The sequence below is a fragment of the Monomorium pharaonis genome, chromosome 10 (genome assembly GCF_013373865.1).
Source record: "Monomorium pharaonis isolate MP-MQ-018 chromosome 10, ASM1337386v2, whole genome shotgun sequence".
NCBI lineage: Eukaryota > Metazoa > Arthropoda > Insecta > Hymenoptera > Formicidae > Monomorium > Monomorium pharaonis.
This window is the reverse complement of record NC_050476.1, coordinates 15,519,263-15,542,171: the sequence shown is the minus strand read 5'-3', so window position 1 is coordinate 15,542,171 and position 22,909 is coordinate 15,519,263. Positions and strand designations below refer to the sequence as shown.

The following is a 22,909-nucleotide window of genomic DNA, read 5'->3' as shown; positions in this document are numbered from 1 at the left end:
TGTTTTTGTTAATTGTGTGTGAAGTTGAATGTGCTGTGTATGTATTTGTTACTGTAGGTGGAGTATATGATGTGTGTGATGATGTGTTTTTGTTAATTGTGTGTGAAGTTGAAAGTGCTGTGTATGTATTAGTTAATGTAGGTGGAATATATGATGTGTGTGATGTGTTTTTGTTAATTGTGTGTGAAGTGGGAAGTGTTGTGTATGAATTTGTTAATGTAGATGGAATATATGATGTATGTGATGTGTTTTTGTTAATTGTGTGTGAAGTAGGAAGTGTTGTGTATGAATTAGTTAATGTAGGTGGAATATATGGTGATGATGTGTTTGTGGACATTTGTGGATTTAAATTTTGTTGTAATCGCTGTTGGGATTCTTGTGAATAATTAATATAATCTGTCTTATTCGTAGAAGTATCCTCCAGAATGCTTCGTAGGTCGCCGATGTCATTGTCGATCTCCGCATCCGTGATTGTCGATGGATTGCAGGGCTTCTTCGATGAATGTGTCACACGTTCGTCTTCTGAAGAGGTCGTCTGGTAGCGAGATGGCTTCGAAACATAACGCTTCGGTCGGTCCATCGGCATCTGTAAGTAAAAATGTATGTCCGTTAGCATAATAGAATGTATATATTACATATAGAGTGCTTTCCAGAGAGAGATGAAAATGACGCTGTGTAACATAATGATTTTATCTTTGTTTAACATTGGCAAACAAGACTGTAACGATTCACTTTATTTGTTACTTGTTTCACTGGAAAGCACTCATATTTTACGTTGTAGCTATGATATAAATTGACTTTTCTTTAAATTTTTTAATTTATGTACCTATAATATTAATAATTCACATTGCAATAATAAAACAATGTATAAGAGCCGAACTCGAAAAGGAGACTGTATTTGAGGCGCAGTATTTTACCTCTTCAGCAATTCTTCAATAGGATGACAGAGATAGACATTCACGGAACAAGCGATAACCATAATATGGATTCATCTATTCACGTAATCGCATTGCGTGATAATGATATTAATTGTCGTCAGTATCGTAAAATTCAATTTAATGGAATATTGTTAAGTATAGAGACACGTGATAATTGTTGTATTTTACATGATGGATCCATTTGTATTATTTTCAATATTGTCATGAATAATTCGTATCGTTTAGAAGTCAAAAGATTTTTACAGATTCAGGATTTTTATGATATCGGCATATTATCTTCGGCTCTCCAAATATATAAATGTTCCACATTGAGTAACGAAATTTTTTATATTAATCTAGACGAAGTTCTTGCAAAGTGTTATAGGCTGCCTCTTTGGAATTCGACATCGACGGAAGATAGTGACAGTAATGAAGATGATTTGGAAAGATCTGAATATGTTGTCGCTGCTCTCATACATAAAGAGAAATCGTAAGAAATATCTTTTAACAAAGAGTATAGCTTAAGTTGTTTGTAGTTTAAATATATTCTTATGATATTTTTAACTAACACATTTTTATAAATTTTTCTATTTTTGTCACGTTTTAGTTAATTATTAGGAAAAAGAACGTGTTACACTTTCATTTTTAAGAGGCAAAATTGGTGTAAAAAGAAACAGAAGGAAGAGAGAAATAGATAACGATAATAGAATAGAACAAAGACAGTTAAACTAAAAAGTATTTCTGGAATGTCTTGTTCACTTATGACATCAATATATATTGCAGCATATACAGGAATTGGACAAAATAATATATACACTTAGGAAATATACTGATTGTTTTATTAATAAAAAGATTGCCTCTTATTTGTCTTTAATACTGATTCTATTCTTGGAATAGAGACATATAATGCTTGAATAGTTACCAATAAAATGTACTATTTTTTTAAACAGAACATCATTCAATAGCTTATATAAGTATTGAAAGAGAAAATTTGCTTCTTATCCTATTTTCCAAAATTATTCTGTGTTCTCCAAAATTTAAACATTTTTCCTGGTCGATGCAATCGCATGATTAAAATATCATTGAATTATTGTGAGCAGTTTTGAAGCCCAGAGTAAGGAACAGATTTCTTCTTTTAATATCTCTTAAACAATTGGAACATATTTTCCTAGAACAACAGTATAACATTGTATTTGTTAATATTGAAACATTGACGGCATTACAACAAGGATAAAATCTATATTAAAAACAAATGGTAGGCTAACTTTTTATTAATAAAACAAGCAGTGTATTTTTCAGGTGTTGATATTATTTTATCCCCTGCATAAATAAATAGTAATATCTAAGAATATAATTAAAGCGCATTTTTAAATATATGCACACAAACATACATATCCTAAAATAAAATGCGCTCTAATTATATTCTTACAGATAACAAATAACTTTACATCTATTTTAAAAGATTCAAGTTATTAAGTTGATTAAATGTTATATTACTTAAAGATTTTGGTTAAAATTTTTTAAAGGAAAGTCAATTCATAACGTATTTACAACTTGAAATATGAATGCTTTTCAGCGACACAAGTAACACAGTGAATCATTACAGTCTTGTTTGCCAATGTTAAACAAAGATGAAATTACTATGTTACACAGCGTCATTTATATCTCTCTGGAAAGCACTCTATATGTAATATATACGTTCTATTATGCTAAGAAACATAAATTTTTACTTACATATAGATAGACCAAAGCGATCAACCGAAGCGTGTTTCGAAGACATCTCTCTACCAAACGACTTCATCAAAAGACAAAGCTGTGACACGTCCATCGAAGAGGCTCCTTCAATCCATCGACAATCGCGGATGCGGAGATCGACAATGACACCGGCGACCTACGAAGCATTCTGGAGGAACTTCTACAAATAAGACAGATTATATTAATTATTCACAAGAATCTCAACAGCGATTACAACAAAATTTAAATCCACAAATGTCCACAAACACATCATCACCATATATTCCACCTACATTAACTAATACGTAACACTTTCTACTTCACACACAATTAACAAAAACACATCATCACACACATCATATATTCCACCTACATTAACAAATACATACACAGCACTTTCAACTTCACACACAATTAACAAAAACGCACCATCATACACATATGTTCCACCTACATCAACTACATACACAACGCTTTTCACTTCATACACATTTAACATCTACGATAACAATAATTTTTCAGATTCTTCTGCACCCATTTTGACAGATACACGTACAGATGGAGTCATTTTTAATAATAATGCACACGAAATTCCATTTCAGGCAAATACGAGAAGCTGTACAATGCATAATAATCAACATGTAAATTATGAAACTTCAGCACGGACAAGTGATATAAATAATTGGTAAATTCATACATATATATAGTTACAATTGTAAAAATAAAACAATAGTAATAGTAATAACACCATGAAACAACGTGTTAGGGATGAATTCTTTACATTCATTTTTATAATCACAGGTGCATGAATAATTGTCAATTAATTTTTACAGGTCAATTAACATGTTGCACGAACGCATGGATCGGATGGAGGCAGAATTCAAATATGTAATTGAGATGTAATTTGTATTTGTTAATGTATGCAACACACATATATGTATATACACCTTCGCAATACTATAATTTCTCTTTGCATTTTTCTCTTACTTACAGAAGGACGAATACTTTACTTCAAAATATTTTGAAGTGCGTACAACCGAATAATCAAGGTGTACCACGAAAGCCTGCAGTTCTCCCAATATCATCTATAGCCGAAAATATGAATGAAGATGATTATAATGATGTCGTAAGTGAAAAGGAAATCGGAATTATTTTATCTTATATGTTCTCTCTCTCCCTCTCTCTCTCTCTCTCTCTCTCTCTCTCTGTCTCTCTCTCTCTCTCACTCACTCTCAATCACTTACTTACTCACTCGCTCACTCACTCATTAACTTATTGTACTTTAGAAATGAGTGTGAACTTAATATGTGTCAACATTATGTAATCTGTATGTACTCTGTTTAGGTGAATTATCTTTGTTATATAGGCGGCTTTAATTTAAAAGAGGCAGTAAATCTGTGTCTAAAAGAGACTTTGAAGGATACTGTAACACCGTCGTTCACATGGTGGGGCCGCGAAAAGCGTGAAGGAGCGCAACGGCCATTATATAACGCTCGGTTAATTATTGCTATTTATGGTACGAGCCTTCTTTTTAAATATGCATTAATATTATTACCAGGTCTTATTAATTAATAGTGTATATAACATTTTTTGCAGACGCTGTATGTAAAAACCGGCACTTCCCAAAGCCGACTCGTACGGAATTTCAAACCCAGGCGAAGGAAGCTCTCCGGGCTGCAAAGGAAAGGGCAAGAACCAAGTTGCAAGGTCCACGTGCACGCATGCCGGTTCCAAGGAATCGTAATTTTTGGAACGACGAGCCCGAACGAGAACAAGAAGAGGAAGCAAATAACAATTAATAATGGTAATTATATGTCAATAATGATGAGTAATATATAATATTATAAGAATAGCGAACACCACGCGCATATACAGACACAGATATACATGATGATATGGTAATTATTTATGTATAGTTACAGATACTCCCCTGGAGACGTTGCTACTCACCCTGCTCACCAACATAGAGGGAAGGATGACTAGGTCATCGCGACGACGTCCACGGAACGAAAGAAGATACAATCGGCATTTTTTAATGCCAACCGGTCTCGGTAGATGCTAAGCTGTGTGAGAAAGTATTTTGTCTCAACTCGGAATGTAACATTGATCCAAGCAATCGTTATGTCCAATGACGCCGGTTTACCAATAAAACAGATGAAAAGATTACGCACATTATCGAGAATCACATACATGTAAAGCACCAACCGTACATGGACGTGACTTTTTAGTGTGTGTATCTTTACGTCTGTTTTATGAGTGAACTGCGGGTTCTTTTTAGCACTGCATACACCGAAACTGATTTCAAAATTAGGTGTTGCGGTATAACGTTTACTTGGCTCGATTTTACGTATCTATTTTGGGATTAAACCTTCCTCGCACAGCTCTAGTGGAGATCAATCAATCGGCACTTTTCAGTGCCATTTATATTGATTCTACGGGAATCATCTCGGTTATCGCAATTGACACTTTTCAATATCTTTTGTTGTTTACGACATTAATATTTGTAACACTTTTGTAATAATAACTATCGAAGCTTCTTGGATAGTTAATATTTCAAAAAAGTGCTACAACACGTTTTTTTAAATATTATTTTTCCTTTATGTGATGTCTTTTTGTACCAATATATTCAAAAGCTGTATAATATGCGATAAAAGAAGTATTGATACAAACAGACATTACTCTCTGTTCTTACAAAAGTTAAATTTAAAATTTTGTGTTTTGTTCTGTTTAGATTTGCCAAAGAGAGAAAGATTTAGGACTTTGTGACAGAGGTGCATCTTTTCACTCGAAAGACCAGAGGAGGATTAACCTGTAATATAAAATACTTTTAAGTTAAATTACTAAATTTTATTTTACATTTGGATTTTTCTTTTATTTGATATATGTTATATTTTGTAAATGATACATATATATTTATTTGTATACTTACTTTGTAATTTGTAATTTATTTGTGTACATATATATATAAAACTTATTAATAATAAATGATTTAGAGTTATTTTTTGAAATAAAATTATAAGAAATTTAAAGATTTATGAAGCAATGACGTCACAATTTAAATACCTACAAAACAGCAGCGTCTGTTCGATTTCTGCTGCTAGTCTGCCGTCAGATTATTGTGCAAGTTCTGCACGCTTTTTGCCGCCAATCTGACATCAGGTCTTGTTAGCAGGGCCTGCTCGATTTCTGTTGCCAGTCTGCTGGCATAGAATGTCAACAGGTTTTGTCAACAGAACGTAAGCAGAATGCGACCTCAGATGAGGCCAGTCTGCTAACATGTTCTGATCAAACCTGTTGCCAATCTGCCGACATTCTGCTAACATTTTGCTGACTGGGTCTATAGTTCCGTTACGTATGCTAATGTTAAGATTTTCAGTACTGGCAGTAATATTGGAACCAAAGTTATGATAATCGCGATTCGACGATATAAACCAATTTTGGACAGAATGTAGACGTTTGTTTTATTAACAAATCTTAGATATAATTTAAATAAATTTTCACTTTGAAATGTTAAATATTGAATTTAACTAATTTTAAAAATATTTAATAAAGTAAACACCAATTTTCTGGATAAATCTTAGACTAAATTTGGATGGATTTTATCCAAATATATTAAATAATCTAGACTAGACTTGATCACAATCTTAACGCAGTATTTTTACGACAACTGACAAAGTTTAGAAGGTGTAATAGACATTTTGTATTAATTCCGGACTGTATCTGGATTATAGATGTATAAAATCTATCTAGTTATGTCTATTTGATCAAAATTGTCTGAAATATGCATTTAGCATTTATCCATATTGTCCAATTTTTGCCAAGTTAATCTGTCAGGAAATTGAACAAATCTTAGATATAAATTAGACATATTACTGCCTTGAATTGTTAAATATTTTGATTAATTTTCAAAAATGTTTAATAGTAGATATCGATTTTCTAGGTAAATCTTAGACTAAATCTGAATGGAATTTATCCAAATATATTAAATAATTTGGACTAAATTTGACCATAATATCGACACAGTATTTATGCCACAATTTTTGACAAATTTTTGACGTAGACGTTGTACTAATTCCAAATCATATTTAGACGTTTATATGTACAAAATCTGTCTAATTATGCATATTCTATTAAAAATTTGTCTGGTATGCATCTAGTACTTGTCAAGTTGGCCCGTCAAGATTTTATATAAGAAAAATAGAAAAAATAGAAAAATATATATATAAAGAAATAGAAAAACAGAAAAAAAATAGAAAAATACAATTGTACTCGATAATACAGATGACTCAGCGTCGTGATGTACATGATATAACCAATTATATTTACAGATGCATAAGTATTTAAATAGTCAATATATATGTATAGTCAATATAGATATATATATATTTATTTAATCGAAATTGTACGTGTTTGTCGCAGTACGTGCATTACATATAGTTAAGACATGCAACATTAAGGTATTGACAATTGAGATTTGCTTTACCGATTAATGCGACACTTTTCGCACGAAATAACTTTTTTTTTTATTACACAGTGTTATAAATATCTTTATGTAACTAAAATCTCCGTTTATTCATTATTGAGCTTTTGACTTGATAAAGCAAATTCGTTGATGGTTAAAAAACAATTTTATAGATAAAACAAAAAAAAGGAAAATTACAATTTTGTTATCGATGGCATCGACTTGTAAAAACATTTACTTTATATAGAAGTTTTATATTTGTATAAGGCGTATAAAAGCATAATTTCAACTTAGGATAACTAAAAGGTGCAATATCTGTATCTGTAAAAATAAACTGGAGAAAAAACTTTGTATGAAATTTGTGCATATATAGGGTGTTTGAAAAAAACTAGCACATCGAAAATCAAATTAGGAAAAAACTCGTACATAGTAATAAAAACTAATATGGTTCCTCCTCTTTAAAGTGTTCCTAAAGTAAAAATTATATTAACAATTTACATTTACTTTACTTTATATTTATATTTATTATATTACTTTAATTTGACATTGATTAGTCGGTATTTTTCATATTGGGTGTTTACGATAATGGCTATCCGAGTAATTTTCTCTAGGACCGAAATATATGATAAGCACAACCATCTACTATCATCATGATTCGTGACAACTCAATGCTGTTCGGTATAGCCAAATCATCACGAGCAAGTTGCGAGTTGTGAGTTCCGTGAGTTTGTAGCAGGTAACCTAAAAAGTACGACATAAATAATTTGATTATTACAATTAAAAATAATCTGTTTTTAATGTATGATAAGATTATTAACTTTAAAATAGTAATTATATGTAACACAATCATGTATTTTTAAAGTATTGTCTAAAGTAATATCAGAGATTATTTTATTTACAAATATTTATTTTATCTATCAAGTTTCTATCATAACGGTATTATTTCAAAACCTAATATAATATTTTAATTAAACATTGATTCTCAATAAATGTTATTATTTATTGTATATTAGAAAAGTCATCTTTTATTAAACGGATGGTGTTAACACTTTGAAACAAATGAGATAAATTATGTAAAATTACTAAATAAATCATTATTAATATTTTTTAGATTACAAGTAAAATAAAAATTTAAGTATAAATATTTTTCTTTCTTGTAACAACTGTTAATGATAAGTTGCATGGTGTTATCATTATTTTAAAAAATCATATATCTTTATGTATAAATATTATGCATGAATATTTCACTAATGTGAAACTAATAATAATCTTTACAATAAATTTTTTTAATTTGTAATACAAGTGCATAGTAAATTAAGATATACTGTAAACAGATATACGTTAGATATGCGTTAGATATACGTTATAATAGAAACTTGATAGACAAATTAATAAATAAAATATTTGTAAATAAAATAATCTCTTTAATATTACTTTAGACTATGCTTTAAAAATACATGATTGTGTTATATAATTACTATTTTAATGAAGTTAATAATCTTACCATACATTAAAAACAGATTATTTTTAATTGTAATAATCAAATTATTTATGACATACTTTTTAGGTTACCTGCTACAAACTCACGGAACTCGCAACTCACAACTTGCTCGTGATGATTTGGCTATAACGGACAGCATTGAGTTGTCACGAATCATGATGATAGTAGATGGTTGTGCTTATCATATATTTCGGTCCTAGAGAAAATTACTCGGATAGCCATTATCGTAAACACCCATTGTTTACAGCAGAGAACTCTATAGTTTAGTCTTTATTTTAGCCCTTACAGGTCCGGAAGTCACTTTAGTAACTTTGAACTGTTTCAGTCAGTTTATAGAATCAGTAAGTTTATAGAATTTTTTGGTTTCAATTAACTTAATAATATTACAATGAATATTCTCTTTATGTCGGCACGTGTATAACAATTATTATGTATTTCAAACCTTTTTAAAAAGAGATAAAAGAAGGCGCCAAGTGTGTGTGTGCGCGCGCGCATCTGAGAAAAAAACTATTATATTAGGTAAATTGTCTCATTACTATATTGCTTTATTATCTTCTCTACAAAATGATTGATATGAAGTAAATGCGCCAACTGTGCGTCAACATTGAAATAAAAAAAAGATAGACCAAGTACATAAACGCGTGCCTTCAGAAATAAATGTAAGATCAATACAATTAGCCAAGTATATTTGAAAAAAAGTAATATTTATTTATTTATGAATGATGGATTGTCCAAGTAAAGGAGCTATTGAAAAACGTAGGATTAGAGAATTTCAAAATGCTTGGCTAGATGAAAGTATTTTTAAAGGATGGTTAGCTCCCCATCCTGCTGAAAATAAAGCGCTTTGTATGTTGTGTAACAAAACTATCAGATGTTGCAAAACAGATTTGATTAAACATTCACAAACGGTTAAACACATTGAAAAAATAAATTCTGGTAATTTTAAGGCTACTTTTAAAGATAGTTTATCACATAAAGAACAGGTTAAACGCGCAGAAATTAAAATAGCAACTTTTATCGCAGAGCATAATGTAGCCTTTCAAGTCGTGGATCATTTAATTCCTTTGTTAAAAGATATTTGTATAAAACCTGAAGTTGTGCAAGACCTTTCGCTGGCTCGACATAAGTGTGCAAGTATTGTTAAAAATATTACTGCAAAACGTGAAACTGAAAAAATTGTTGAATATTTAAAAATTAGTAAATTTTCCATTTTGATAGACGAAAGTACGGATATCTCTGATACAAAATTAATGTGCGTTCTTGTCCGCTACGTATCACCATTAAATAAAAAAATTGTAACTCAATTATTAGAATTATTAACTTTAGATGCAACAGACTGTTCCGCGAATAAAATTTTTAAAATGTTTAAAGAAAGTTTAGAAAAACAAAATATTCCTATTAAAAATATTGTTGGATTAGCTTGCGATAATGCGTCAGTAATGGTCGGATCCAAAAATTCTTTTATGACTCATCTTAAAACGGAAGTGCCAGAATTAATAACAATAAATTGTATTTGCCATTCATCCGCGCTTATAGCCAGTAAGGCTTGCGAAAAATTACCTTCTTCTTGCGAAAATTTGATTAGAGGAGTTGCCACTTACATTTCGGGCAGTGCAAAGCGATGTGCGATTTTGGGAGAATTCCAAGATTTTTTTAATGGACAACGAAATAAAATATTAAAATTGTCGGAAACAAGATGGTTATCTTTAGAAAAATGCGTTGTTAGACTTTTAGATAACTGGGAAATTTTAAAAAATTATTTTATGTTAGCAACAGTAGAAGATAAATTAAAATCCGCGGAAATTATATTAGAACATTTAAATGATATTTTTATTAAAGCGTATTTGCTGTTTTTAAAATTTGCACTAAATTTTTTTAATAACTTTAATGTATTATTTCAATCTCGTAATATTTTAATTCATAAATTATATGAAAGCAGTCAAAAATTAATTCGTCAAATAGCCGTAAATTTGGTAAAAATTGATGTTTTAGAAAATATTTCAACTTTAGATTTACTATTGGATAATAAAGATAATATAAAACCTATAAATGACATAAATGTGGGACCGGATTGTGAATGTCTTTTAGAGACTTTATCTTTCGAATGCGCGCAACAAATTAGATTGAAATGTTTGGATTTTTATGTTACGGCAGTTCGCGCGCGCGCGAGAAATGCTAAAGCGTCTCTACCTTATAAAAATGAACTTTTTAAACAATTAATTTTTTTGGATCCTAATATAGCTTTATATAATGAAGGTAGACATAAAATTAAAAATTTAACTTATATTGCTAACCGGGTAGAGCATAATATTAATATAACAAAATTATCGTTTGAATTCGGACAATTTTACCATTAAGTTTTGATGAGCAACAAAAAAAAGAATTAGCTTCTTTGCCAATAGATGAAATGTGGGCTAAAATACTACAATCTGAAAATTTTGATGGGACTAAGATGTTCCCAAACTTAGAATTATTAACTCAAGTAGTCCTTTCTTATCCTCATTCTAATGCTGAGGCCGAAAGAATATTTTCTATTGTTTCAGATGTCAAATGTAAAAAAAGGAATCGACTGTCAAATGATACTGTTTCCTCAATTTGTGTTATTCGATCTAGTTTACAAGCTCAAAATATAAATTGTACAAATTTTGAAATTGACGCGAGGCATTTAGAACTGCATAATACACAAAATTTATACGGAAAACAATGCACATCTGATAATACTTAATTTTTTTTTTTTTTTTGTTGCATTTGTTTGCATTTTTACATCTAGCCTCTACTTTTTTATGTATGCTATACATAATTTTTAATATTTGCGTTTAGAATTTCAGTTTTACTTACATGACTGTGTTAATAATATATTGTAGTGACTAAAGCCAAAGATTTAATGTGCAATAATTTTTAATAAAAAACAAATTTTTGTATTTTAATATCCAGCCTCTATTTTTTAATACATGCTACATATGATTCTAAATATTATCATTTCTAAAATCAGGTTGAACACGATTGAGGCCAATCCATCACCTTCTCTGACTGTCTAATCTTAGGAATGTTAATTAGTGGCTGCGTTTAGCAGAAAAAGCAGCTTTGCAATTGTTGTAAAATTCTTCAACACGATTGGTTTTTGCTCTTAGTTCCTGTTAGATCTAAACGTATAAACCAGTCGTGTTGAAGAATTTTACAACAGTTGCAAAGCTGCTTTTTCTGCTGAACGCAGCCATTGATTTTAATCTTTTTCTTCGAATCTGTTATTACCAGTTTGCATATTCTTATTAGCTTTTCCAGTATTTCCAATTTCTGCATTGCCTTCCATATCTCCTTTCTGATAATACTGTTCTGTGTTATATAACTACGTACTGTGATAATATGTGCTACATATTGTTAAAAATTAAAGATTTAATAATTTGAATTAGTATATAGTAATTGTTATATTTGTCATTTTTAACGGATTTAATAAATTAATTAAATTTAATAAATAATATATAACAAGTAAAAATTATTTTTGTAATGTAGAAGTTGTATTATATTATAAATTATATTTATCTATAAAACATATTTATCATTAAATTGATTACAAGTATTTTTATTTTATTATATTTTATTAGTATACTACTATAATATTTTGTGTCTTTGTAACTTTGCAATTTCTTACGTTTATGATATTATTTTGTATTTTAAAGATAAATTGTTGTTTTATGAATACTGGTAAGGTTTTTGGCAGTTTTCCTTACCCTTGCAACAAATGTTGGTATTCTTTAATATTTCTGCCAAAAATAAAATGTTTTGTTTGTATTGTTAAATATTTGAAATTATTTCAACACCTATTTTCCTTTTAATATTTTTTATTATAGAATAAAATAATTTCTTATAATTATATGTGAAAGTATATCTGTGTGTAAATATATGTATATATATATTTGTACGTTGAGAGCGTATGTGCGTATCTGTACATAAATATATCTGCTATTTCTTTTTATTCAAAAAATTTGACATGATTGCATTAGGGCGATCAACAGTACATTTTTTTTTTTTCTTTATTAACTACTTCACTGCTATCATTCTCGCCGCGCATGCGCGAAAAACCCGGCCCGCATCTCATCACTGCCTCCACGATGTAATCCACGATGTAATATACAGGTTATCATATCATTGCCGTGAAACCCGCAACAGATTAAAATAGCCATCACACACAAAATAATATAAGCTGCATTCCAGTCCCCATTCTTTCCACTGACCGCTCTCGCTGTTCTCTTTCTCTCGAAGTTCTCTTCCATTCGATGATCACGAGTACCTCAAACAATTAATAAAGAACAATTCGCGAACTGTCTGCACACAGTCTCCACAGAGAAAAACCTCGGAGAGGTTTCTCTCTGAGGCTCGATTCTTGAATTCATTTCTAAGAGAAACGTATTCGCAAATTCTGTTCTTACAGAAAAGTTGAAAATTTATTGGCTATCATATGGCTTTTAACCAATAAACTTGCAACTTTTCTGTTAAAGCGGGTATTTGCGCATACGTTTCTCTTGCGAATAAATTCTTAAAAAGAGACACATCAGTCATTGTTTAGACATAACGGTATAATAAAAATTAAAAAATGCACTACTTCACGAAAACTGTCATAACAATAACATAACATTCATCACACTACGTACGTCACTTCACGAGTTCACGCGACCCACATGGGCAACCCACATAATCCATTACACACGCCGTAGTGACGATGCGAATGACTGCGTTCCATTTTATTACGCACATGATTAACATTAGACATTATTATCCGTGAAACGGAACGTTACCCGAGATGCATGCGATTGTGATCGCTGCTCATGCCACTATATTTCGTCGGTGTGACAGGTTCCTAAATAACCCGAGGCGCATAGCACACAAGCGCCTCTTGCATCAAAAGTATGAAAGTGACGTTTTCTGATCTGAGAGGTCGATCAGGAGGTGACGATAACGACGTTTCTTAAATGAAAATTTTGACATTTGGACTTTGCGTCGTTTGATATCTCCTCTCATAGGGTACGTAGGGGACAAATAAAAATAGTTTTCACATACAAATCGACCCCAAGCTTTCGATTGAGCCTAGTTAGAACTCGATCGAACTCCGTTTAGCCGTTTCTCAGATATCCGATAATCTCGGGTGCTCGCAAGTCGCGTACTCGCGTAAAGAGCACGGTCGGGCTCGCGCTGCGCGTTCACTTGGCGCGAGCCACTACCGTGTCTCTCGATACTCATCTCGTTGTTTGTACACTGATAGAAAAATGTGTTGTATTTGTAACCATCACAATTGCATAGTAAAATGATTACAGTTAGGAATATCATTTTTATAGCAATTACTATTACAACATTGGTAATAATAACTATAATATATATATGGTAAATGCTTATAATAAAGATCATTTTATGGTACACAACTAACTGTATATAAAGATCTCCAATTTGGTTACAGCAACCATGTCATAGATGCTATTTGCAATTATGGTTACAAATACAACACATTTTTCTATCAGTGCACACAATTATTTAAATTATTATTAAATATTATTAAATACTATTATTTATTATTATTACATATTGAGAACTGGAAAATTTAGAGTCGGAACCGGAATTGAAAAAATTCGTAGTTTAAACGATTTTCGGTTTTCTTTATTTGTCAAAAAATAGAACCCGTTACACTAAAGTTGAAACCGTAACAGTTTTCGAATATTTTACTAAATCGTAACTGAAACCGAACCATAATAATTTTATTTCGGACCGGGTCCCTGATTAGGATAAATAAAATTCTGTCGTTGACGCTCTTTATCTACACATGTTTGTTTCATTATCCTTATTTACACGCGTTTCTTGTATCATAATACCTAATATATTTATTTTACTGAGAAACTTTTTTTAATTAATTCCTATACATTTATAAAACTGGAATAAAACGAAAGAGATATTCACTCATATTCAATCAGATATTAAGAATTGAATTTTTTTTTCTTTTGTAAAATGTAAAGTGGACACAGCTCCAGAGCGGAAGTGCCTCTGTCTGTAATCATCATTTTATCATTCTAATATAAATAATAGCATGATCCTGAAAATATTAATTACACACAGTATTATGTAATTTAAAGACCTTTTTCCCTATGTAGCAACGGATTATTTCAATTCAAGAAAATCTTGTCCTTGTGGTATACTAGAACAGGACAATTTTTATTAAATTAATAGTAATAACGCTTTTTAATAAAAAAAAGTTAACAACTTATATCAACGTTTCTATATATAAATCGTATTTATGTTTAATTGTATTATTCGTGACGACTGTTGACGACTGGTGGCTTAAGTTGCTGGTATGTTTTGTGACGTGGTAGCTCAGCTGCCACGAGTAGCAGCGTTCCTCCCCCGTCACAGGCTGCGAATTCGCGCCGTACGGGAAAATAGGCGAGAGGCGAGAGGGGATCTCCATGGGGAACCGCGACAGACCTAGCGAGCGTAGCATTAATTTCTTATAATTTTGATTTTTTTTGCGCGGCGGCCGTCTTCCGATGCACTAGGAAAAATAAATTAGTGTCTCCAACCAAACCATTTAGTTAAGACATTTTTTAACAGCAACCAAATATCTTGTTTTCTATAACAAAATATTTATTTACTTCTGCTAAATATACTTTTCTGATTTGTTCTGTGGACCAAATGATTTTGTTCTTAGACCTCGCATACAACAATTAAGCATTTTAGTTATTTTACCCACAGAAACTACATAATAATTAAATCTTCTGTTACATAAGCTAAAATAATGCTCAATGAGTACAATATCGTCTTTCTATGCATTAAAATTTAGATTTTATACACTATTTTATATATTAACAAAATATTATAGTAGCTTTAACAAAACTGCCTTGTTCTTCTAACCAAACGATTTGGTATATTTTATACACAAGGGCGCCGTTATTCACGAATAGATGGCGCAGGTACGTGCTGTTGGAAACAAATGGTATCAGATAATAGCGTGGTTAGCCCGCGTTTCTGCATGCCATTTTATTTTTTTTTCTGGCTCTACGTGTCTACTGTTGTGAGACGTTATATTTATAACTCATGTAATACAATTACATGCAGTGAGATCGTTTCGTGTTTAGTGAAAACATCTTCGTAAGTATGAATTTCATAGATAATTTTTGGATGCATGTGATATTTGAGGCTATCACTGTATGAAGAAATATTTCAGCTTTCCCTCCTCTATATTTCGTAATCACCTACCGACAATTAACTGCCAGTGTTGTTAATGTGTAGTTTTTATACAATAAAAAAACCTATGCAACGACGTTTACTGATAGTTGACAGTGGTTACGGAATACCGGGCCCCAGGAAATTGTCGAAACTTATCGGTACACTGAAAAAAATGCAATATATCCAATAAGATATGTTGTTGCGGGCTGCCAAATACAGATATACTCAATAGAGTAATATATGCTATTGCAATATCAACAGTGTACTTGCATTAACAGTAAATATTATTGTATCGTATTTTATGTAGTTGGCAGCCCGCAATTACATATGTTATTGGCTGTATTACTTTTTTTTCTGTGTATATCCAAAAGAGTTTATACCGTGTCCTTCGTGAAATTTTTTCTGATTGCATTTTAATTTATTTTATTGTGAAACTATTTCAGGCTGTTCTTCTGCGAAACAAACCTTGAAGGTAAACTGAACTTGTGTGTCTTTCTCTGTATTATTCTGATTTTCTCAAGTATAGCAACGTAGTATAAAATGAGCGACGACGACTTCATTATTCAAACATTAAAAGAATGGGGTCTTGAAAAGTGGACATCAAAATTTTTAGGTATGTTAACTTCAAAATTCTTTTCCGGAATATTCCAACAATAAGATATTTTGCATATTCAATGTACTTGTTAAAATTGGTAAACATTACGTGTCATCAATGTTGTAAGAGTATAGTAGTGTATAAAAATTGATTTTAATCTTATAGACCAAGAAATAAGCCCTTCATTATTGTTGAGTATTTCGGAACAAACATTAATTGAATTAATACCAACCATTGGTGCAAGATGTATTTTTATAGAAAAAAGGAAACAGTTTTTAAAAGAACAGTCAGCAAAGGTTAGAAAAAATAAAATTAATAATAAAGATAATAAATTTCACTATTTATTTTCTTTATTGCGTGTGTGATTGCATAACATATACCTCTTTATTTATTTAAATTAAAGTATATTAAATTTAAAATATTATATAGAATATTTCTAGATATGAAAATGTTCCGAATACACAAGGTATATCTGCAGACATATCCAAAGAAATAATAGAACAAGAAAAAGAAGTCGAATTACCTGAAATATTGGAACAAAGTGAAAATGCAATACTAATAGAAATAGAAGATCCCGTAGCTCATGAATCAAAGGATCTCGATATTAAAAATGTGTATTCCTTAGTAAGATTTTTTTAAATTTTGACTTTTTTAAACTTTAGTAAAACGTAGCATAATTTGAAAATGTAAAATTTTTCATCAATACTCATTTAATTTTGTATTATATAAAAAAACATTGTTATAGTTTTTCTTATTCTTATAAATCAATACATCATTTATACATCTTTTTAGGATTATAAAAAAATTTTGGAACAATCTATAGATGGAAGAATTATTATTGCTAATTACAAAAAAGAAGTAAAACTTAATAGACAATTACGTTCTAAACTTGTTGACGTAATTATAACAAAATTAATGTCGTTGTTCTATAGTAACGAACAAGGGTAAGATAATATTTTAGAAATATTGTAATTTAGTTAATTTGATAAAGAAAAATAATTTATACATTTATAAATAAACTAGGATATCTCTAAAAAACGAACATTTTGAGTTTATTGCAACTCAAATTGTAAAAATATTTCCTACTGAAAATATCAGTGTCTATTACGTTCCACCTAAAACTGAAGGGCCTCAACAAAAAATTTCTAAAGGAAAATTAGTGGATTCTTATAGAAATAAACTGAGAGAATGTCGAAAATGTGGAATAATAAACAAGAAAAGAAAAAAATCTCAGGACGATGAAGATATAGAAGAAATAGAAGAAGATGCAGAGTCTATTTCTCATGGTACATATATACATATATTAATTCATATCACACACATGCATACATGTGCATACCCTCCAACACACACACACACACACACACACACACACACACACACACACACACACACACACACACACACACACACACACAAATTATATGTATATTAGGGAGCATCCCTAGATCATCATCTAAAATAACATAATAACATAATAACATAATAAACATTAATTATACAGTAGTACTTTTTTATATACAAATTATATCATTTTGAAGAGGATATAAATATTAGAATATCACTTCATTTTTTTCCTGTAAAGTTAATATTTATCAAGTTATTTTTAATACATTCTACTCGTCATATGTATTTTTTCTGCATGTACGTGTATATAACAATTTTTAGTTTTTTTTATGGACTTTACAAAAAATGTTACTAACAAGTTTGTATAAAATTTGGCAGAGAAGGAGAAAGACAAATGTACAACTCATTTTAATTGGCTAAAATATAATACAGCTCCATGGTTTATGGTACAAAATCATTGGGAGCATTCGCGAGTACTTAGACAAGAACGTATTGCAAAGCTTCATGGTAACTTACATACGTTATTTGAAGAATGGCCTGTTTTAAAGCAACCACTCGGATATACTTTAGTAACTATCTTTTTCTATTTAAAAATAAGTATATACATTCGTGAATGCGCTTAGGCAATATTTGTTCTACGATTTATATTTATTATATTTGTTTTATATTTTACAAAGTAAACAATGTTTTTAATAATGTTTAATTAATTTTTTTATTGTTCTTTATATAATTGTTATCGACTGTAAAAATGTAATGTATTATTTGTCTCTTTTTAGATTTCTTTTAAACAATTTTTCTTTTACTCAAGAAAAGAATTTTGAAGTTTAAAGAAAAATATACTTTAAAATATTAATATCTACTTTCCAAAATTTCATTCTTTTAATATTTTAATAATAAAATCATCATTGCTTATTTTATATTATAATTTGTCTCTTAATTAACGATTTTTCATGATTAAGTTTTAGAATAATGCTTTATAAATATATTTATATAACAAGTGTCACTGTAATAAAAGGATTATATAAAATTCGTATATTTTAAAAGAATGAATTATTTTTCTAAAAGTATTTTATACTTTACATAAATATTGATTACCACATTTTGTATATTTTTATTTTAGTTATGTGTATGTATGTATGTATATGTGCACACACGTGGATTTTATTTTTTAATATTATTTACAGATTAACGATGATTATATTTTTTCTTTTGAGGAAACAACTAATATATTTACTGAATGGCCACAATTCTCACAAAAATTACAAAAAGTTATTAAAGAGAATGTAAAAGATAAATATTATTTTACATTATATCATGAGAGCACTTTAGATGAGATTTCAGAAGGTAAAGCAAAAATATGATATGCATTGAAATATTTAAGAAAATTAGTATTTTTACTATCACATAAATCTTTTCTTCCATATGTACTATATTCATTCTTTATTTTTACTAATAACAAAATATCAAAACTAATGTTTATTAATAACAAACGGTTAATAATAAAAATATGTTTCATCAGAGTCAAAAAGAGTTATACTCTTATCATTATTGCCTGTGGTATGTCCTCCTCAAGCTAGAGTCAAATTTGATAAAAACAAATTATGGAAGCCAAGTATAGCGGAATCAATTTCAGGATTTATTTTACATATTAAGGTATAGTACATTACAATAATTTATACACAAAATCAATAATGTAACGCATGCATATATTGCACACACGTACACATTTTATATTAAAAACATAAAGTTTCTTATTTTTCAGACGCCAGGAGATATTGAAATAGAAATTCAACAGAAGAGAAATAAGGCACTAGAATTAAAACAAACTGTGCAACCATTTATTATTATTGTTGGTCTAAGTTTAAGGCAAATAGACAGTTATTATGTCGTAGTTGACGATGTCTTATATAAATTGGACAACATTTTGAAAGCCATAGATATTTGCTTTAAAATATTTATGGTATTAGATGCACAATATCCTACTGAATGTGAACAGGTATGGTTGTTTTTTCAACTGTACATTTATAAGCAGCGAACTAAAAATGACAAAGTTATTAAATCAGTCCTAGATTTTCACGAAAAAATTGCTAATGCGTAAATAATTGAACGATTTTTATTAACACTTAATGAAAAGCACTTCTTTCATTTAACGATGTTTTATTGTTCTTTGTGTACGTTTTCTTATACTAAAATTGATCTTCTTATTAACCATTTATCACATATACATAAATATTCTTCTAACCGACTTGTTTGTAAACAAAATAGTTGTTATCGAGAATTTCATAAATTAAGTAAGTTTAAAAAACATTTATTAAGTAAGCATGCTATTGATCAGAATATTACTGCATTTCCTCAAAATAAATTTAATTTAGAAAACACAGATTTAAATATTGAAAACGTACACACTCAAGATGTAAGCAACAATAATGATAATTACCATGATGTAAAACGCTACAATGATAATGGAAGCATCATAATTAGTCATATAAAGGATCAATTAAAAGAATCAGCATCTTCTTTTATTTCAACTTTTTATAGTGACAAAACTATACATAATCGTAATATTCAAAAAATAATAGATATAACAAAAGAATTTATAGAAGATGATATAATTTTAAGTCTAAAGAAAAATGTAAAACAAGTACTAGAAAAATCAAATATCGATAATAGCGAAACAATTTTAAATATAGAAGAAATATTTCATGTATATGAAAATCCTTTTCACGGTTTAGAATCGGAATATAAAAGACTTCAGTTTTTTAAAAATAGAGGTAGTTTTATAGAAGCTGAATCTTATGTAATTGGTACAAGAAACATTCCTAAACGACATAAAGGACAAATTTCACTTATACCTGTGAATGCGAATGGTCAATTTGTTTCAATTAAAAAAGTATTAAATGGATTGTTTAATATTCCAGGATTTTTGATAACAATATTAAATTATATGCGCAGTTTGTCTGAAAAAAGTAACGTAATTTATAATGTTATTCAAGGTAAAGTATACAAATGCTTGTTGAGACAGTTTCCAGCTGATTCTATAGTACTACCTCTTACTCTATTTTATGACGCTTTTGAAACACAAAATCCTTTAGGTGGACATGCAGGCAATCAGAAAATGGGCGCAACTTACTTTTCTTTGCCTTGTATTCCACCACAATTTTCTTCAAAATTAGACAATATTTTTCTCACTTTATTATGTAACGAAAAAGATAGAATAGAATTTGGAAACAAAAGTGCTTTTTTACCACTTATAAAAGAATTGAAGTATTTAGAAAATAATCCTGTATTTAAAACTAGTGATAACAAGGATATCTACGTTTGCCTTACGTTGATTACAGGTGACAATCTCGGAATACATGAGATTTGCGGTTTTGTAGAAAGCTTTGTTGCTAATTTTCCATGTCATGTCTGTAAAATGTCGCGTGATTTATTAAGAGAAACGACTACTGAAATCGATGCCCTTTTACGAACAAAAATAAATTACGAAATAGATATAAGATTAGGAGACGTATCAAAGACAGGCATAAATGAAGAATGCATTTTTAATTCTTTACAAAATTTTAATTTGTTCGATAATCTTGCATTCGATATTATGCATGACATATTTGAGGGTGTATGTCAATATAATTTGTCTCAGTTACTCTTACATTACATATATGAAGCTAAACTTTTTACACTTGACGAATTAAATAATCGATTACATATATTTGATTTTGGCCTCGAAGATGGAGTAAACCGTCCTTCTGCTTTAAAAAAACAAAAATTAAAAAATTTTCGTTTAGGTTTCTCTGCGTCCGAGACAATTTATTTTGTAAAGTACTTTGGATTGTTAATTGGTGATTTGATATCAAAGAGTGATAAATATTGGGATTTATATGTATCTTTAAGAGCTATTATTGATATACTCATGGCACGATCAGTAACAACTGCAGATATTGAATACTTAAACATTTTGATTACAGAACATTTAGAAATTTATATCAATTTGTTTGGAAAAACTTTGAAAGTAAAGTATCATAATATGCTTCATTATCATCGAGTTATAAGGAAATTTGGACCATTAATTAATATCTGGTGTATGCGTTTTGAAGCTAATCACCAAAAGCTCAAAGCATATGCGCGTATAACATCAAGTGTAAACTTACCTTTGACACTGATGCAAAAAAATCAATTTATGTTAAGTAATAGAATTTTGAAAAAAATTTCGTTTAAGGAAGAAGTGCTTTTTACATGTGACTCTGTAAACACAATTAAAAATCACCCATTGTTTTTTAAATTTCAAAGCTATTTACCAAATTCATCGTTACTATTAGTGAAATGGATTAAAGTAAATAATTATACGTACAAACCTAATATGATTTTAAGCTTAGGAGTTCAAGATATTTTACCTTCTTTCGGGATTATTACAGTTATTACTGTTAATGAAAATGAAGAGTTTTATTTTATAATTAACAAATTAGAAACTCTTGGATTCTCTTCTCATTTTTATGCTTATGAAGTGATTACAACTGAACACTTTTTGCTTCTAAAATCGCAAGATATATGTACATTTAGTTCTTTTCCCTCAGTTAAAAAAATTCGAGATGGTAATTTGTACGTAGTATACGATTAATTGTGAAAAATAAAATATATTTAATTGAATCCATTTCATTAATTAAAGTTTGTTTAGTTTATGTATTATAAAAATAATATTATTCAATTATAAAAGTACATCAATAAACTGTTTTAATTCTATCTACTAATTATAATATGCGTTAATGTATATGTAAAAGACACACATGTATATATGTGTACACACGCAAATGTGTAATAAATTCATTTAATATGCTGTATTTGTATACTTTTTTTTACCTACAAATTTCAGCTGTTAAAAATTATAACACGTATTTTAATATACAGGGTGTTTCAGAAACAGGAGGCCAAACTTTAGGAGTATATTCTATTCACTCTAAGGATGAAAAAAAGTCATATAAAAAACGTTTCTAGATCCATGTTTATATATACCCATTTTTTTAATCCTTACAGTAAGTAGAATATGCTCCTAAAGTTTGGTCACCTATTTCTGAAACATCTTTCTGTATATTGCATATGTTGTATATGTAAATTGTAAGAAAATTAATACCCTTAAACAAAATGTTTGGTTAAAG

General features: G+C 29.4%; 2 protein-coding genes across 3 annotated transcripts; both read left to right on the top strand.

The window, feature by feature from the left end:
- The first annotated feature begins 425 nt into the window (after positions 1-425).
- LOC118647524 lies at positions 426-5,075 on the top strand. The gene is made up of 6 exons (XM_036292572.1): positions 426-513; positions 1,278-1,407; positions 3,582-3,777; positions 3,996-4,167; positions 4,248-4,455; positions 4,568-5,075. The coding sequence occupies exons 1-5, from the start codon at positions 426-428 to the stop codon at positions 4,448-4,450; spliced, it is 789 nt and encodes a 262-aa protein (XP_036148465.1). The 3' UTR covers positions 4,451-4,455; positions 4,568-5,075.
- A 9,883-nt stretch (positions 5,076-14,958) lies between these two features.
- LOC105835274 lies at positions 14,959-21,929 on the top strand. Of its 2 annotated transcripts, none has more exons than XM_036292865.1 (10): positions 14,959-15,742; positions 16,264-16,433; positions 16,581-16,711; positions 16,845-17,039; positions 17,208-17,359; positions 17,439-17,701; positions 18,141-18,331; positions 18,977-19,106; positions 19,282-19,415; positions 19,525-21,929. In XM_036292865.1, the coding sequence occupies exons 2-10, from the start codon at positions 16,361-16,363 to the stop codon at positions 19,858-19,860; spliced, it is 1,605 nt and encodes a 534-aa protein (XP_036148758.1). In that variant the 5' UTR covers positions 14,959-15,742; positions 16,264-16,360; the 3' UTR covers positions 19,861-21,929. The 2 variants fall into 2 exon arrangements, with proteins under 2 accessions (XP_036148758.1, XP_028050241.2); XM_028194440.2 differs by having other exon boundaries at positions 18,947-19,106.
- The last annotated feature ends 980 nt before the right edge of the window (positions 21,930-22,909 follow it).

Excerpts from the sequence above, each read along its gene's own strand:
- LOC118647524 (XM_036292572.1), top strand. The coding sequence starts at position 426 with ATGCTTCGTAGGTCGCCGATGTCATTGTCGATCTCCGCATCCGTGATT. Across the intron at positions 514-1,277 it reads CTTCGATGAATGTGTCACAC|ACGAAGTTCTTGCAAAGTGT; the intron begins GTTCGTCTTCTG and ends ATATTAATCTAG. Across the intron at positions 3,778-3,995 it reads AAGATGATTATAATGATGTC|GTGAATTATCTTTGTTATAT; the intron begins GTAAGTGAAAAG and ends TACTCTGTTTAG.
- LOC105835274 (XM_028194440.2), top strand. The coding sequence starts at position 16,361 with ATGAGCGACGACGACTTCATTATTCAAACATTAAAAGAATGGGGTCTT. Across the intron at positions 16,712-16,844 it reads TAAAAGAACAGTCAGCAAAG|AATATTTCTAGATATGAAAA; the intron begins GTTAGAAAAAAT and ends AATATTATATAG. Across the intron at positions 19,416-19,524 it reads GATTTATTTTACATATTAAG|ACGCCAGGAGATATTGAAAT; the intron begins GTATAGTACATT and ends CTTATTTTTCAG.